The 15,899-nt window shown below is 41.8% G+C and overlaps 1 protein-coding gene across 3 annotated transcripts in view; it reads right to left on the bottom strand.

Annotated features, from left to right (window-relative positions):
* EMB (embigin) overlaps nt 1-11,512 on the bottom strand; it is a 47,000-nt gene extending 35,488 nt beyond the window's left edge. For 2 of the 3 annotated variants that reach the window (XM_045438437.1, XM_045438456.1), the window contains exon 1: nt 11,297-11,512. In XM_045438437.1, the coding sequence (XP_045294393.1) occupies nt 11,297-11,402 (106 nt within the window). In that variant the 5' untranslated portion in view covers nt 11,403-11,512. The remainder of the gene's footprint in view (nt 1-11,296) is intronic. The other variant, XM_045438445.1, reaches the window with a different exon arrangement.
* Between the last annotated feature and the right edge of the window lie 4,387 nt (nt 11,513-15,899).

Raw genomic sequence — 15,899 nt, 5'->3', positions numbered from 1 at the left:
TGAGCCTTTTTTATTTCACTTTCTTAATACTCTGCTCAGAAACTTACTCCTAGTGCAAGATTAGATTTCCAGTTCTTTTCTCATGTGCATGAAAAATATTATCAAAATTAGTGATCACCTTTGTTGGTTCAGCTTATACATAGCTTTTACAATACTGCCTAATAAAAAATCTACCTAGCAGAACCTAGCTCTCCAATAAGCTGTATTCCAAAGGCTTGATCACTTCAACGCAGCTTCAGAAGGTAGAATGCACTTCCTCCTTAATGCTTTAATGAAATTAATATGTAAATCATACCACGCTCTGACAATGATTATAAAGGAAAATATGCCCTGAGTTTCTCACTGGGCTATCAGGAATACAAAACATTTCTTCCACCCACATCTAATATTCATTCATTTATATTCTCTCTCTCTCTCATTTTCTCTGTGTGTGTGTGTCTCCCCTCCTCTCTCTCTTTCCCTGTCTCTCTCTCTCTGTCTCTCTCTCTCTCTCTCTCTCTCTCTCTCTCTCTCTCACACACACACACACACACACACGGCCAAAAGGCTCTTATCATCATTCTTCTCCTGATTAAAAAAAAAAAAAGTATTGTTTTTTCCATTCTTGAGCATAGCTCACTTAGAGGTTGTGTTTAAGAGGAAATATCTCAGGAAGATGAAGGCGGATGTGATTGACTTGTGGATCGGAAGCCAGGAGGGTGCGGATGGGAAGGAATGAGCTGTTCTAGATCATCTGTTCCTGTGAAACTTGCAAAACATCAACTTGGATATCTTTGCTTCCTTGCTTGGGAGTTCTCTTTTCTTGGCCTAGTCTGCTGCAGAGCTGAATACAATTGTGAGGGTTCCCACCGCATTCTTTACCCCTAAAAAAGCCTATAATCCTTTGAAAATAATATCGCTAATAATACTAATAAATGATATGAGATGGTCTAATATCTGATATTTATTAGACCATATTATTTATTATTAGCAGTAGTATTCGTACCACCAACAGCAATAAGAAAGTGACATAAGCTGAAAAAAGTGTTTTATTTCTAATTCTTATTTCCTTAAATAAGTAAATATGTAGAGCCCCTGATACATGCTTGATGCTGGTAAGGACAATGAGGCTGAGTAAACTTGGTCCCTCCAGGGTGACATGGGTCATATTAATATCGATTAAGCCCACAATGTGATTGAGAGTCATTAAAATTTCAGAGTGCCACCCACTGGCTGTATTGACTATAACTAGCTTGCGTATCTCCCAAATTGGTGTGTGAGCTGCAGAGTACGAAGCCAGGCTTCCATCTCCGAGGGACTCTGGTGATGGAACAGAGGTGGAGATAATGCCAAGGAGATGGGCTTGGAGGCTGGGGTCATTTTGCATTTCTCGATATCAGGACCTGGATAGAAGAGCCCACCAGTATTCGAGCAAGAAGAGAAAAGAGGTCTAGGTGTGGCATGGGCAAAATCCAAGCTTACAGGAGTTGAAGGAATAGGAGGAAAAAGAAAAACCAAGCTTCAAGAGCAGGGAAGTTTGGGTAGCTCCAGACTGTGCTAACTGTTGTGACCACTTTCCACGGCCAGTCCATATATTAAAAATACAGACATCCGTAAACCAGCCGCCACCTGTATCCTAACTTTATATCCCTTCTAAAGCATTCATTTATCTTGATCAGGCTCCAGGTTCCACTGAACAAGCCCAAGTGCAAAAGGAAATGTGTAACTCTTGTGATGTTTTGCCTTGGGAACAGTCCCTTTAAGAGGCAAGGTACACAAACCTCTTGAGTGGAAAAAGCAGGGCAAGTCTCCGGAAGGTGTGAGAATAGTAACAGTGAGAAGTCCTTTGTTTTTAATCAAAAAAGTGGGAATGTAAACCTTACTGCTTTCAGTAGGAGGACACTGGCAGGAGGCTGATTCAGCTGAGGTTGATGTTTAAAGGAAATTGGCAGGAGAGTCAGGCAGATTGGTTTGAATACTTTTCCCAAAGGATTAGGCTGAGTCGCAGAAAGAAATTCAAAATGGAGAGGCAGGAATTTTGTATCCTAATCCAAGTGCTGCCTCTGACTTGTTACCTGGGGTTTCATTTCATGGAGGAAACAGGAGGGATCAGAAAAGCTGTATAATATTGAGTGACGGTACCAAGATCATAGCATACATTCCTCAATGTATCCTGCTCACCCCTTTCTTAACCGTTGCTGGAGACTTTCCACTTGACATTCTTTTATAGGTAGTGGCCAAAATGCCACATGAAATAGTAACATCTAATAGTTTTTTCTTTTTTTAAAATTTTTTAATGTTTATTCATTTTTGCAAGACAGAGAGAAACAGAGCACAAGTGGGGGTGGGCAGAGAGAGAGGGAGACACAGAATCTGAAACAGGCTCCAGGCTCTGAGCTGTCAGCACAGAGCCCGACGCGGGGCTTAAACTCACGGACCACGAGATCATGACCTGAGCCGAAGTCAGATGCTTAACCGACCGAGCCACCTAGGCACCCCACATCTAATAGTTTTTCTTTTTTTTTAATTTTTTTTTTCAACGTTTTATTTTATTTTTGGGACAGAGAGAGACAGAGCATGAACGGGGGAGGGGCAGAGAGAGAGGGAGACACAGAATCGGAAACAGGCTCCAGGCTCTGAGCCATCAGCCCAGAGCCCGACGCGGGGCTCGAACTCACGGACCACGAGATCATGACCTGAGCCGAAGTCAGATGCTTAACCGACCAAGCCACCTAGGCACCCCACATCTAATAGTTTTTCTAAGGATTAAAGATTTTTCTCCCTCTTCAGGGGCAATGGGACATGAGGGTGTTGCATCAAAGAACTGAATAACATCCTAATTTTCAACTATTGTTAGGTTCATGTAAGATAGCAAAATGGTCTCTACTTAAATATCTTTCACATATTATATTTTAAAATAGACATTGCTAGATGGGTTTATAATTTATACTATTAACATTTTTAAATGAAATAAACATGTTCTAATTTCTTCTTAAAATATTAAGGTAACATTTTCACATATTTAATTCTGGAGCTCCATTTTAATTGAAGTAAATTGGGAAGATAAAGAAGAGGGTAAGTAACACTAGAACACTGCATTGGGTCTTAAGATTTGCTTTCACCTGTATCAGAAAATAAGTTCAACCGTACCTCTGTTTAAGAATAAGCATTTTCTCTAAATCCCTCCCCCCCCCCCCAATCTCTTTATTATATTTTACAATCTTGGAAGGACTTCATTTAGAGAAAGGTGTAAGTAAAAGCCATTATTAGGATAAATATTCTCTCTCTTTTTCTCTCTCCTCCAAATAATGTGTTGATTGCTATCAATATGTATAACTAACGTTTTTAATAAATCTTAATTTTAGCATTGTCTGATACACAGCATTATAAACGTGCAGCCCAATTACAAAAAGACTATAACCTAGGAATGGATAATATATACTATTTATACAACAGAGGTTTGGAACTCAGAATATATTTCCTCATGAAAGCAATGCTATATATAACCATGAGATCCCATGCCAAATTACAAAAGCCTTTTAAGCCATGATATGACTAAACTATAGCATTAAAATATCGAATTACCAATATTTCTAATAAACAGTGCTTTTAGAATTTTACTTCTGGATTCAAGGAATATGGTATTCCTATCCCGTCTGTAACAGGAATAGTAGAAAGAAGAGGAGAATAAGACTATATTGATCACAGACACATAATCCAGACAGAGTTTGTCAAAAGAGAAAAGAAGGTTTGACAAAAAATAAATTCCTGATGGGGACATTTAAAAGTCAGACTTTCTAAGTCAGAGACAGAAAAAAAAACAAACAGGGAACTCATATTTTTTCTACATAGAATGAGAACCATTGGACAAAAAGGCCATTTTTAGACCAGCAAAAACAAACAAACAAAAAGCTGAAGAACAATTAAAAAGCCTAATGGCAAGAACAGTGTGCTCTTTTACAGAGCCTTGTAAAACTGTTTTTAAAACGTGGCCACATTGAAATATAAACAAATTGATCCTTTCGTTTTTTTTAAATATGATTTTCACAATTAAATATATTTTGAAGGGCAGTGTGAAAACTTGTTTCAAACTACCTCTAAATGGCCATTAAGATATTTTAACAGTGAAACTTAGGCCAAAAAAAAAACTCTTAAAAAATAAAACCCCCAAGGTTTGACTGTGGGTTTGTCGAATGTGTCACCCACTAGATTATTCTTTAATGAGACTTACATTCTGTTCAGTGGTTCTCAGCTTGGGCTGACCTTTGCCTCCACAGGCCATCCGACATTCCGGAGGTCACAAAATGGAGGCCGTTACCACTTGTATCTAATAGGTTACAGTAGTTTTCTAGTAATGCCACACAAATTACCACAATGTAGCAGCTTACCACAACAGAAGTTTATCCTCTCGCAGTTCTAGAGGCTAGAAGGCTGAAATCAAGGTGCAGGGCTTTGCCCCTTCTGCAGGCTTTAGAGAAGAATCCTTGCCTCTTCCTGGCTGTTGGCGGTTGCCGGTAATCCTTGGCATTCGTTGGCTGATAGCTGCATCAGCCCAATCTCTGGCTCTGTCTTCACAGGGCCATCTTTCTTCTGTGTGTGTCTATCTCTGTATTCAAATCTCTCTTGTTTCTTTCACAAAGACCACAGTCATTGGGTTAAGGGTCTATCTTAATCTCCTATGACCTCCTTTTAACTCGATTACATCTACAAAGACCCTACTCTCAAATGAGGTCACATTCATGGGTACCAACAGCCAGGACTTGAACGTATCTTTTTTGGAGACACAACTCATGATATAGGAGAGGCCAGCGATGCTGCTGGGCATTCTAAAATGACAGCCCCCCACAATAGAGAATTATCAAGCCCCAAAAGTCATAATGCCAAGGTTGAGAAACCTTGATTTCAAAACAGGTACCTCCTTACTTCTGATTCTTCAATGTGATTAGTAATCTTCAAATGGCCCTGTGGCCCTCAGGTCCTGTTCTATACACTTTAGGTGTAGATATTTTAAAGCAAGAACATCTCTTGCCACCTTTTTTGCCAGCCACACCCTCCTGCCAGGGGCCTTTTGAGGACCTTTCACAGACAGGCACTAAGGGCTGGAAGGAGTTTTGAAACACAAACCAGGAAATCTATTATAGCTATTAGCTAGCTCCAGCCTCTTGGCTACATGAGGAAAGCACTTGGGCTTCAAGATCAATCAAATGATGTATCTAAATTCCCTTTCAGGATGTCAGAACTATGTAATTATAAGGCTATTGAAAAAAAAAAAAAGATTCTATCTTTGGAGTGAAGATACATTAGTAATAATATAATCACAACTTTTTAAAAATATTTTTTTTAATGTTTATTTATTTTTGAGACAGAGAAAGACAGAGTGTGAGTGGGGGAGGGGCAGAGAGAGAGGGAGACACAGAATCCAAAGCAGGCTTCAGGCTCTGAGCTGTCAGCACAGAGCCTGATGCAGGGCTCAAACCCACGAACCGTGAGGTCATGACCTGAGTCAAAGTCAGATGCTAACTGACCAAGCCACCCAGGTGCCCCAATGTAATCACAGCTTTAAAAATTGCAGAAAAACATTATTTCTGATTAAAGGAAAAACACCATTTTCAAAGATAACATCTATTATTTCTAACAATATATTATTTGAGATATTATATGTGAACAGTGACTATGTCTTATCAGGAGTAGGGGGGTTATTATTTTCATAGAATATTGTGAGGTTTTTTTCTTTTCTTTTCAAGATTTTATTTGAGTCCAGCATAGGACTCAAACTTACAACTCTGAGATCAAGAGTCACGTGCTCTACCGACTGAGCCAGCCAGGTGCTCTGAGGTTTTTTCCTTCTATGTCACTGTGTGTGTCTTGTTTTTTATTTCTATGGTTCACATTATATTGTGAAATATGGAGGCCAGTGATACAAAAGTAATTTCAAAAGAATACACTGTAGGATGAACAGCCTCCACACTTACAATCTGTTTAAGGACAAAAACTCCTTTGAAAAATGATACTTAATTACATAAACTAATGACAGTTTCTCAACTCTCATTGTGGTTTAATGTCTATGTTAACTAAAGCTTTCCCAGAAAGAGTTGAAATTCTTTTTTCTTTAAGTTTGTTTGTTTTGAGAGAGAGACAGAGAAAGAGAGAGAGAGAATGGGGAAGGGGCAGAGATAGCGAGAGGGAGAGAGAGAGAATCCCAGGGAGGCTCTGCACTGAACGCACATTTCAGGGCTCAAACTCAAATTGTGAGATCATGACCTGAGCTGAAATCAAGAGTCAGATGCTTAACCAACTGAGTCACCCAGGCCTCAAGAGTTGAAATTCTTTTTCCTTCTTTTCAAACGATCTCAAAGAGAATAGTTTCAAGCACAGAAAATTTTTCCCCTGAACCATCTGAGAACAAGCTGATGACCTGATGACCTATTCCCCTCTGAAATGTTACTATACATTCCTTACAAAGGACATAACCCTCACACCATCCCACAATGCCATTCAAATTGGGAAATTAACATTTATGCTATTACCATCTCATCCCACATCTCATTGAAGTTTCAACAAAAGTCCTTAAAATGTGTTTTTTTAGCCAAAGGTTGCAGTTCGGAATTACATGTTGCTCTCAGCTGCCGCGTCCCTCTGTTCCCCTTCACTCTGGAACAGCGTTAGTCACTCTTGACTTCTATGACCAGTATGGCTCCAGGATAGGTATGTTGAATATGATCAGATTTGGAGTAGACCTCTTTGGCAAATATATCACAGAGGTGATGTTGTGCTCTCGTTGCATCCTATCACATGGCTCACAATTTTTAATCCTCTCTTTGCTGATGGTTTTCACTTTGATCATTTGATTAAAGCCTTCTCCACTGTAAAGTTGTTCTCTTTACCTTTTCATTAATACAACTTCACCAATTTTGTGGGAAGTTACTTTAAAATTATGTAATATTTTGTGCCTCATCAAACTTCCAATTGATTCATTTAATTAATTTACATCAGTATGTACTCATGAATACCTATATTATTCAGTGGGCATTCTCCAGTGGATACTAATGGATACTAGTCCATTATTATTATCATTTATTTTGATGCTCAATTTGTCCCAGGTTTGTCCACTGGGAACTCTCTGGCTCTTGTATCTTTTTGACATGGCCCATCATTCTTTGAGCACTTCATTGCTTTCTGGCACAAGAAGTTCAGGGTTTATCTTATACTTTCTCTTCCTTTTTTGTAAAATAAGTCATTTTTCCAGGAAGTCCTAGTTACCCATTAGTAAAGAATCGTATATAGAGTCAAGATTTGGCTGCTAAGTATGTTCGTCACAATTGAGGAATCAGTGGTCCCCACCTCTGTGGGCAGAGCTAATGCATGTGTATATTCACACACACACACACACACACACACACACACACACACACCGTAAATAAATATATGTGAAAGGTATAACATACATACATATATAAATATATGTGATGTATATGCGTTATATGTATACTTACATATACACATCTATATCTATGCATCTGTTTATATAGACACACACATAAAAGACAAATAGATTTAAAGTCATGAATTCACGCTAATGCTGTCAATTGCAACCCAACACTGCAAGGTTCATTCTAGTTTCCCCTCTTTATTTCCTTCTGCTGTAAGAGAAAAACCTACATCCTATTATTCTTACTCATTCTACTTATTTGCTCAATCCTCTTGTATGTAACTAATCTCCCACTGCCACAGCCACTCCTGGCCCCAAAGAAATGTCTTCCTCACCCATTTGGGCTCCAACATCTTGCACTGTTAGCTCTTCTGTGTGCTTTCCCTACACCCCCCTGATCAAGATCAGACAGCACAATGTCTGGCTGCCCCTGCTTTGAAGCCCCTGTCACGCTGTTCAGCTCTGAGACCTGGCTCTAGGCCACCCCTTTGCAGGACACATCTCAACGTACTCGGGCTCTAACACTCCACACGAGGCTGCTCCCCTACCTGGATGCCATCCTGACCTGTCCCACTTTCTAATTCCCTGACCTGGGACCCTCTGGCTTCCTCTAATAAGGGAGCTTACCTCCCTGCATTCCCCAACCTAATGACTATAGAACCCATTCCTAGAAGGAAGAGGAGGAGATGGGAGCAAGAGGTGGGGACCAAAGAACAGGAAGAGGAAGAGCCAAGAACTAATTCTTAACAAATGCTTATATAATTTTAAATGTGATGATAATTTAGGCTCAAAAGTTTGATGCATCAGATATAACTCTATTAAACATGAGCTTATAGTTAATCTGTTCCTTTAAACAGTTTAAAGAAATGACTCAAAACTGCTAAAAAATATTGCTGAAGTTTTCTACTTAGATCTAGACTAACACAATGTCAGGCACATGTAGGTGCTTCAATAATACCCATTCTCACAAATATTTATTACTAGGTGGTTGCTGTATATGTGGGATGGGGAGTATCTCTAGAAAGGTAGTTGAGCTCTTCCTATCTCTTCCTACCTCTTCCTATCAAGAGATCTCTTGATCCCTTCCTATCTCTAGGAAGGTGGTTAATCAAGAAAGTATATAAGCAATGTCCTCCAGAAGTTAAAAATGATCACTTCAAATGTTTCCCTTGCATTGCAAACATATTTTTCAAAAGATAAACACGACTCGGGGCACCTGGGTGGCTCAGTCAGTTAAGCGTCCAACTTTACCTCAGGTCACGATCTCACAGTTTGTGGGTTCAAGCCCCGTGTCAGGCTCTGTGCTGACAGCTCAGAGCCTGCAGCCTGCTTTGGATTCTGTGTCTCCTTCTCTCTCTACCCCTCCCTCACTTGTGCTCTGTCTCTATCAAAAATAAATAAATGTAAAAAAAAAAAAATTAAAAAAAAATACACATGACCCATCCCCTCAATTTGTTCCACATAAGAGTAATATTAATGATGTTTAAATATTCCCATTTATCTGATATTTGCTTTAATAAAGTGAGTTTACATTTCTTATTTAATTGAAACAGCTTAAAAGAATTAAAGTGAGTCCTTTTGTCTAACTTTATTCTAGAACTCAAAGTGTGTTAGCATGCTCTTCAGCTGAAATGAAGCATTTAAATCCATACACCGTGTTCTGTCAGTGGTTCCAAACTTTCATAGACATACCCAGTTATCTCAGAGAGACGAGTGAATATTGTGTTTAAGAAAACAGATATTGGAGGGGGCTCCTGGCTGGCTCAGTTGGTAGAGCATGCGACCCTTCATCTCAGGGTCACAATTCATGCCCCACATTGGGCTTAGAGCTTACTTTTAAAAATTAAAAAATAAAGAAAATAGGCATTGGAGTCAGACTGAACAATGCTTAATTTCCTATTCTACTGCTTAAATAATTATATATACTTGGGCAGTTGTTTAATCTCCCTAAATTCCAATGTCCTCATCTGAAAGTCAGGGACAATAAAAGCTAACCCATAGGGTTATATACTGCACAGTGTAATGCCTGGCCCACTTGTTATATAGTAAATATGATAAATTATAACCATGTTTATTATTAAAATTTTGCCCAAACTCTTAGGCTTATAGAATACCTATTTCCAAGTAATTCAAAGTACCTACATAAAAAATAGTCAGTAAACTTCACAATAGCCTTTAGCAAACAGAAAACTGAATCTCCCAGAGATCAAAAGAGATTCTATAGAATAAAATGAGGTCGCTTCACGATTTTTAATCCTGCCTTAAAATGAGATGCTAACTTCATGCCTTTTATACAGCACATCATTCTACAGTTTTCGCCTAAGCGGAGGTGAAAGGCCAGGACTGACACTATATACATACACAGACAATTGCCATACCTACATACACCATCCCAATTATTTATAACTTTGTTAATTTAACCCACTTTCATTTGTTCCCTACTTTTTTCTCTTTAGAAGTCTGCTCTGAATGTCAACTTAAACCTGACTCTCTGCTACCAACAGCATATAAATATTCACCCAATGGTGCACTCTCCAGGCCACCGCAATTTTAAAGCAGTGGGTTGAAAACCAGCTTAGGATCTCTTGATTAAATCACACGGGAGCTTTCGAAATACCTGATGTCCAGCCTAAATCCCAGGCCAACTGAATCAAAAGTTTTGAGGGCAGGATCCAGTATTTGTAAAGCTCCCACATAATTTTAACATACAACCACGTGGAGAACCATAGGACTTACCCAGAATGCAATGGGCCTCAGAGCTGCAACAGTCTCAGGTGAACCAGGGGTGAATCAGGAATGGCACGGGGGTGGGGGGTAAAAAGTCCTTGACCACTCTTTATAAGTGGTAGGAATGAAAAAGAGGTACGTGGCTAGGAAGTGGGGCAAGGAAATTTAGGAACTGAAGCAATCCATAATGCTTTGTCCAAGTTAACAACTAGACCCTTTAAAGGACATGTAAAAAACTGAAAAATCTTATCCTTTGATTATCTTTCCATCTTTATGTTACAAAAAAGTCTACATGCTATAAGCTCATAAAGGTGGAAAATCTTGTGTAGACTATCTTAATTTTAGTTGGTGATAGGCAGTATCTGTCAACCTGAAAAGCAGTCTATTCTCCTAATTAGCTGCTAACACTTTGAAATTTGTAACACAGAAACCTGCATTAGAAAGTAGGTTGGATGAAACACTTTCAACATGGCAAGTGATTATAAACAGGTGAAACTACAATGCCAAATCTGGTGTTGGTTTCGGTAATGTTTTGCACACAGATCCCTGTTTCAAAGTGTCTGAAACAATTAAAACAAAACCCGCAAAACATTCGTTTTCAGAGACCTGGGTGCTTAAAAGAAGATACACACACTACCCAATGAGCGGGGGGGCTTTGGTTGATCGGTTGTGGTTACGTTGTTATTTCAACTCAGCTCTAAAAAACATCCTCAAGTCCAGCCCACCTGCCAGGCAGGGAGGTGATATTTAAACCTACTATCGATTCCAGCGAAGGGAGTTGGCCTCGGGGAATGTGGCTTTCAGAAATCCTGGCACTTTAGCGGAGCGAGTTCCTTGCTCCCGCTCGCACCCCCACACCGTGCCGCCCTCGTCCCAGGAACACCCAGACCCGTCCTGCTACCAACGCCCCCGACTCGCGGGGCGCTCTCGGTTCCAAGATTCCCTCCCTGGAGCGGAGGAGCCCGAGCCGCCCCAGTCCTCCCGTCCAGCTTGGACAACCCAAGCTGGCCAAAGGACGGAGGCGGCCGCCGCTCCGCACCCGCGCGCGGTCTCCAGCATCCCCGCGCCTCTCCCCACCAACGCCTCTCCCCACGGGGACCGAGGCTCGCGCGTCCCTTGCAGCGCACCCTCCTCCCTAACTCGGCCCTGCAGCCATCGCACCTGAGGGCTGGCCGTCCGCCAAGCTGCCGCGCGCCGCGGCGAGGAGACACAAGAGGGCCAGCGGCAGCGGCCCCCGGGGCCCCAGCAGGCCGGACGGGGCGCGCATGGCTCCGGCGAGTCAGCCGCGGTCCTCGCGCACCGCCGTCGGTGGCCGAAGGGCCTGCGCACAGTCGCCGGTACCCCGGCGCCAGCAGCTAGTCCCCGGGGCCGGGCGCGCGACTAAAAGCAGAGTGGGAGGGGCCCAGGCGCCCTGCCCTCCTCCCCTGAGACGCTCTCGCCGCGCCCGCCGCCGACCTAGGGCTGCGCGCGGTCCTCCATCAATTATGCAGCACGCTGGCCGCGGCAGGCGCGTCCGGCCGTGCAGTAGCCACCTCCGCGCCGCAGCCTTTCCTGCCTCCGCCCTCCCGGCTGTGGCAGGGCTCGGAGGGAGCCTGCTACAGACGCGGCAGGTGATGTCTAGCCCGTGTCCGGGAGGCGAGCTTGAAACTCCTAATGTGTGCACACATATATATATACATCTACAGACTATTCTGTGCAGTTCGTCTGAAGCAGCGGTCACTTATTTGATGACACACAGGAGAGGATGGAGAACACTTTCCCGCTCCCCCCGGGACATCCCTGGGTTATTAAGGAGATTTATGTTTGCGCAGGTGGTAGGCGCTCTCCAGCTGCCCTGCATCCCGGACGACTCTCTGCTCTCCAATAGCACACACCCTCCCCTCCGGTCTCTGAAGGCTTAACCGGTTCTCTCTAGATTAAGGTTTCCGAGTCCCAAGGCCCCACTGAGTCTGCTTCTCTTTTCCTTTTGTTTGCTTTGCCTAACAGCTTTTAAGGAGCCACCTAGAGGTCAAGAAACAGAAACTACCGAAAGCAGATACTGTGTAAATGGCACAAGCCTGTTGACCTTCGTCAAACTCGAACACAGTTTTAAGATAATACTACTTCTAACCCGGCAAGACTGTAGCTTGGGATTTTCAGTGCTCCCCACCAAATAAAGTCAAACTAAAAGCTATCAGAGAGGGGAGGAGAAATCTATGTTATAACATAAGAGGCAGTAAGACCTTATGATTCTCCAGGGTGTTAGAACACATGAAAAGATTTTAAGTATTTCTCATGAATCTTGTTCCCTTTTCCTTTGTTTTGGGAATGCCAGATTTGATACTCATAAGTTCATTTTATATCAGTGTCAAAAAAATTAAAGAAGATGCGAGACACAAATTTTGAAAACTGAAGCGCTGAACAAGAGAGAGCGATGCTCACCTTACTGAGGAATGGTTACGTTTTAATTGGTGTACTTATAAAGTATGCCTGTTTCCGGTTCAGTATTATATAGGCAAAATTTCAGAGGAATGTAGATTATTTAAATTGGTGTTAAGAGAATATGAGTAATACAATTCATTAAGCATATTAATATCGAATTAATATTAAAAAATCTGCCAAGCGCCAGGCACTGGGTTCAGAATAGGCTGCATGGGGGGCACCCGGATGGGTCAGTCAGTTGAAGGTCAGACTTCCCTCAGGTCATGATGAGTTCAAGCCCCACTTTCTGCTGGCTGCTGTCAGCAAAGAGCCCACTTCAGATCCTCTGTCCCCCTCCCTCTGCCCCTCCCCCGCTGGCACTCTCTCAAAAATAAACATTAAACACACACACACACACACACACACACACACACACACACTAGAGAACTACTTATTTATGAACTACAAATCTCAGGAAAAATTCTTCTCAGTGAGAAAATTATGGTTATAATGATTAACCCTTTCTAAACAAAGCCTTATAAGAGACCCTGTAGGATTAAGATTTTACATCATGGACTCTCTTGGGACCTTGACCAGACTTGCTAAACCCAAATTGCCTGATCAATGGTTGCTAAATCACACCCCTGTCTTGCTGCCCTGAATCCTGTCTCAGGATTAACTACAATCATTTGTCTATACCTTCAGAGTTTGAACAGCAAGCACTTTTCCAAACAAGCTGAACGTTGACTGACCTTCCCAGGTGTTCCTGGGAAATAGGCCCAAATTCACTTTATTTCAGATGAGCTGACCTTGTTTAAGGAAAAATTATCTTCTCGGTTGAATCAATGTGTTGGTGAACAGGAAAAAGGGACTTGCCAAAGCTGAGGCAATTGCTTTTGTTGTTACAGCAAGATAAATTGAGAAAGAAATATAATTCGTGTTTTGCTAAGCCTTTTTTTAAAAAATTTTTTAACCTTTATTTATTTTTGAGACAGAAAATGAACAGGGGAGGGTCAGAGAGAGGGAGACACAGAATCTGAAACAGGCTCCAGGATCTGAGCTGTCAGCACAGAGCCTGATGCAGGGCTTGAACTCACGGACCGCGAGATCATGACCTGAGCTGAAGTTGGCTGCTTAACCGACTGAGCCACCCAGGCACCCCTTGTTTTGTGAAGTCTTTTGACAGTCTTTTCCCCATTGTTACCTGTTTTATATTTAGATAGTTGATATTTTTGACCTTATCTCAACTTCACTTCATTTTTTCAAACGTCTATAGTCTTTAAAACCAGGGTCTGTAATACTTTTCCTGTATAGCTTTTTCTGACCTTTCTAGTCCAAATTGACCTTTTCTTTCTTGATGAATTAAACATGGCCACAAATACTTTGACCAGTCCTCACCATGCGGAGTACTGAGGGGAAACAAGAGTCCCGTGTTTCCCTTCTTCAAGCTGGCTGGTTGGTCTCTGTGACTTCTCTGGTCTATTGAACATGGCAAAAGTAACATTGTGTGAGTTTCCAAATCCAAACCACAAGAGCATCTTCTTCCTTCCTCCTCGTTCTTGCAAGACAGACGCCAGGAAAGACGTATGACTACTTTGAGATCAACATGCTGTGAGAAGCCCAAACTGCATAGAGGGACAGGAACAATGAGATGCCGGGCGGAGAGAGGCCAAAGAGCAGGAAGGTGCTACATTTGTGACAGTCTCTTCTTGGAGCCTTAGGCAAGGTCAGTCCCCGGCTGAATACTGTGCAGTGACCCCAGCTGATACTCTGTGGAGAAGAATGGGCCAGCTGAGCCCCGCCCAAACTCTTGGCCCACAGGATTGGGAGATAGCGCTGTCACTTTAATCCACTAAATTTTAGGGTAGCTTGTGTCACCACAGTAAATTATCCAACAGTCTCCTCTGAACTCATACTGTCCCTAGGATTAATTTGACAATTAATAATTTATAGCTTTGTGACTTGACCTTCATTGTTGGCTTCAAGTTACATTTAAATATTTTATTAGTATTCAACTGGTTATGTGATTATATCTTCTTTCCCAACTATATTACAACTCTTCTCAGTACCTCAAAATAGTTCTATGCATCTTTGTGTTTCCTGCAGTATCTTAAAAAAAATAGTTACTGCTAGTGTGCTCTGTTTTTTACTTCTTAGAGAATCAGTTAGGAAATACACTTTTTTCCTTTTTTTGCTAAAACTTGTGTTTTCACAAATAATGCTATAAAATCTTTATTTTTTTTTTTTCTTTTAGGATATAAGCTGTTGTTGAGTGAAAAGTATATGACAGGATCCTAGAAAGGTATGAAAATGAGAATGGCAGGGGGAGGGGCCTAGGTGGCTCGGTCAGTTGGGTGTCCGACTCCTGGTTTTGGCTCAGGTAATGATCTCACAGTTTATGAGTTAGAGGCCTGCGTTGTGCTCTGTGCTGACAGTGCAGAGCCCGCTTGGTATTTTATCCCTCCCTCTCTCTCTCTGCCCCACCCCCACTTGCCCACACTCTCTCCCTCTCTCCCTCTCTCCCTTTCAAAATAAATAAATACATAAATATAGAAACACATAAAGTGAGAATGGGAATGTGGGTTACCTCTTTTGGAAGGCACTATTTAATTTTTAAAAATTTTTATTGAAGAAAAACATTATATCAAACAGTAATACACGAGAGGGAAGGATGTAATATGTTTACCTGTATCACTCAACAAACCGCAATTTCTGTCTTTGTCAATCTGACAGTTGAAAACAGCATGCATTTACAGTTTATATTTGTTTTATTGTAAGTTGGGGTGAGCATTTTTAATATGTGAAAATGTAATGTACAAGCATTGTTGCAAACAGCAAAATTCTGTCTCGGTCGTTGAAGCAGAAAAACAAGCATTTAAAACTTGTCAGGTACTTCTTGGGATTGTTGAAAAAATAGACTCAAGGTAAACTTTGAGGAACACCAGAACTCGTGGAGAGCACTGATGCCTGCCCCATCAAACACGAAGGCCAGGGACTCGGTACCCTGCGTCCATTTCTGCCTCCATCCCTGAGGCCTCTTGGGTGTCAGCAGCTGACCCTTGGCAATCCCTGTAGCCCCTTCACCAGCCAAGTGGGAGGGCTGTTCTGCTCCCCTCCGAATCGGTCGCTCACCTGGGAGTGTAAGGCCAGAGCACGAGCCTGACTGCTAGCTTCCAGAGACCCTGAGTGTTTGAGAGAAGGCAGGATTCCTAATGTGGAACTCTCCCTAAATACAGAAGCGTTTCCCAAATACAACCAGGGGCCCTGAATATGTCAAATATCCACTCCAGTCCTCCTCCCTGTGACAGGCAAACTTTCTTCATCCTGATTCTTTAAAACAACAGCAGATGCTCCCCAACTTGAT

Source organism: Leopardus geoffroyi, chromosome A1 (assembly GCF_018350155.1).
Source record: "Leopardus geoffroyi isolate Oge1 chromosome A1, O.geoffroyi_Oge1_pat1.0, whole genome shotgun sequence".
In the NCBI taxonomy this organism is placed as follows: domain Eukaryota; kingdom Metazoa; phylum Chordata; class Mammalia; order Carnivora; family Felidae; genus Leopardus; species Leopardus geoffroyi.
This window is presented reverse-complemented; position numbering and strand designations above follow the sequence as displayed.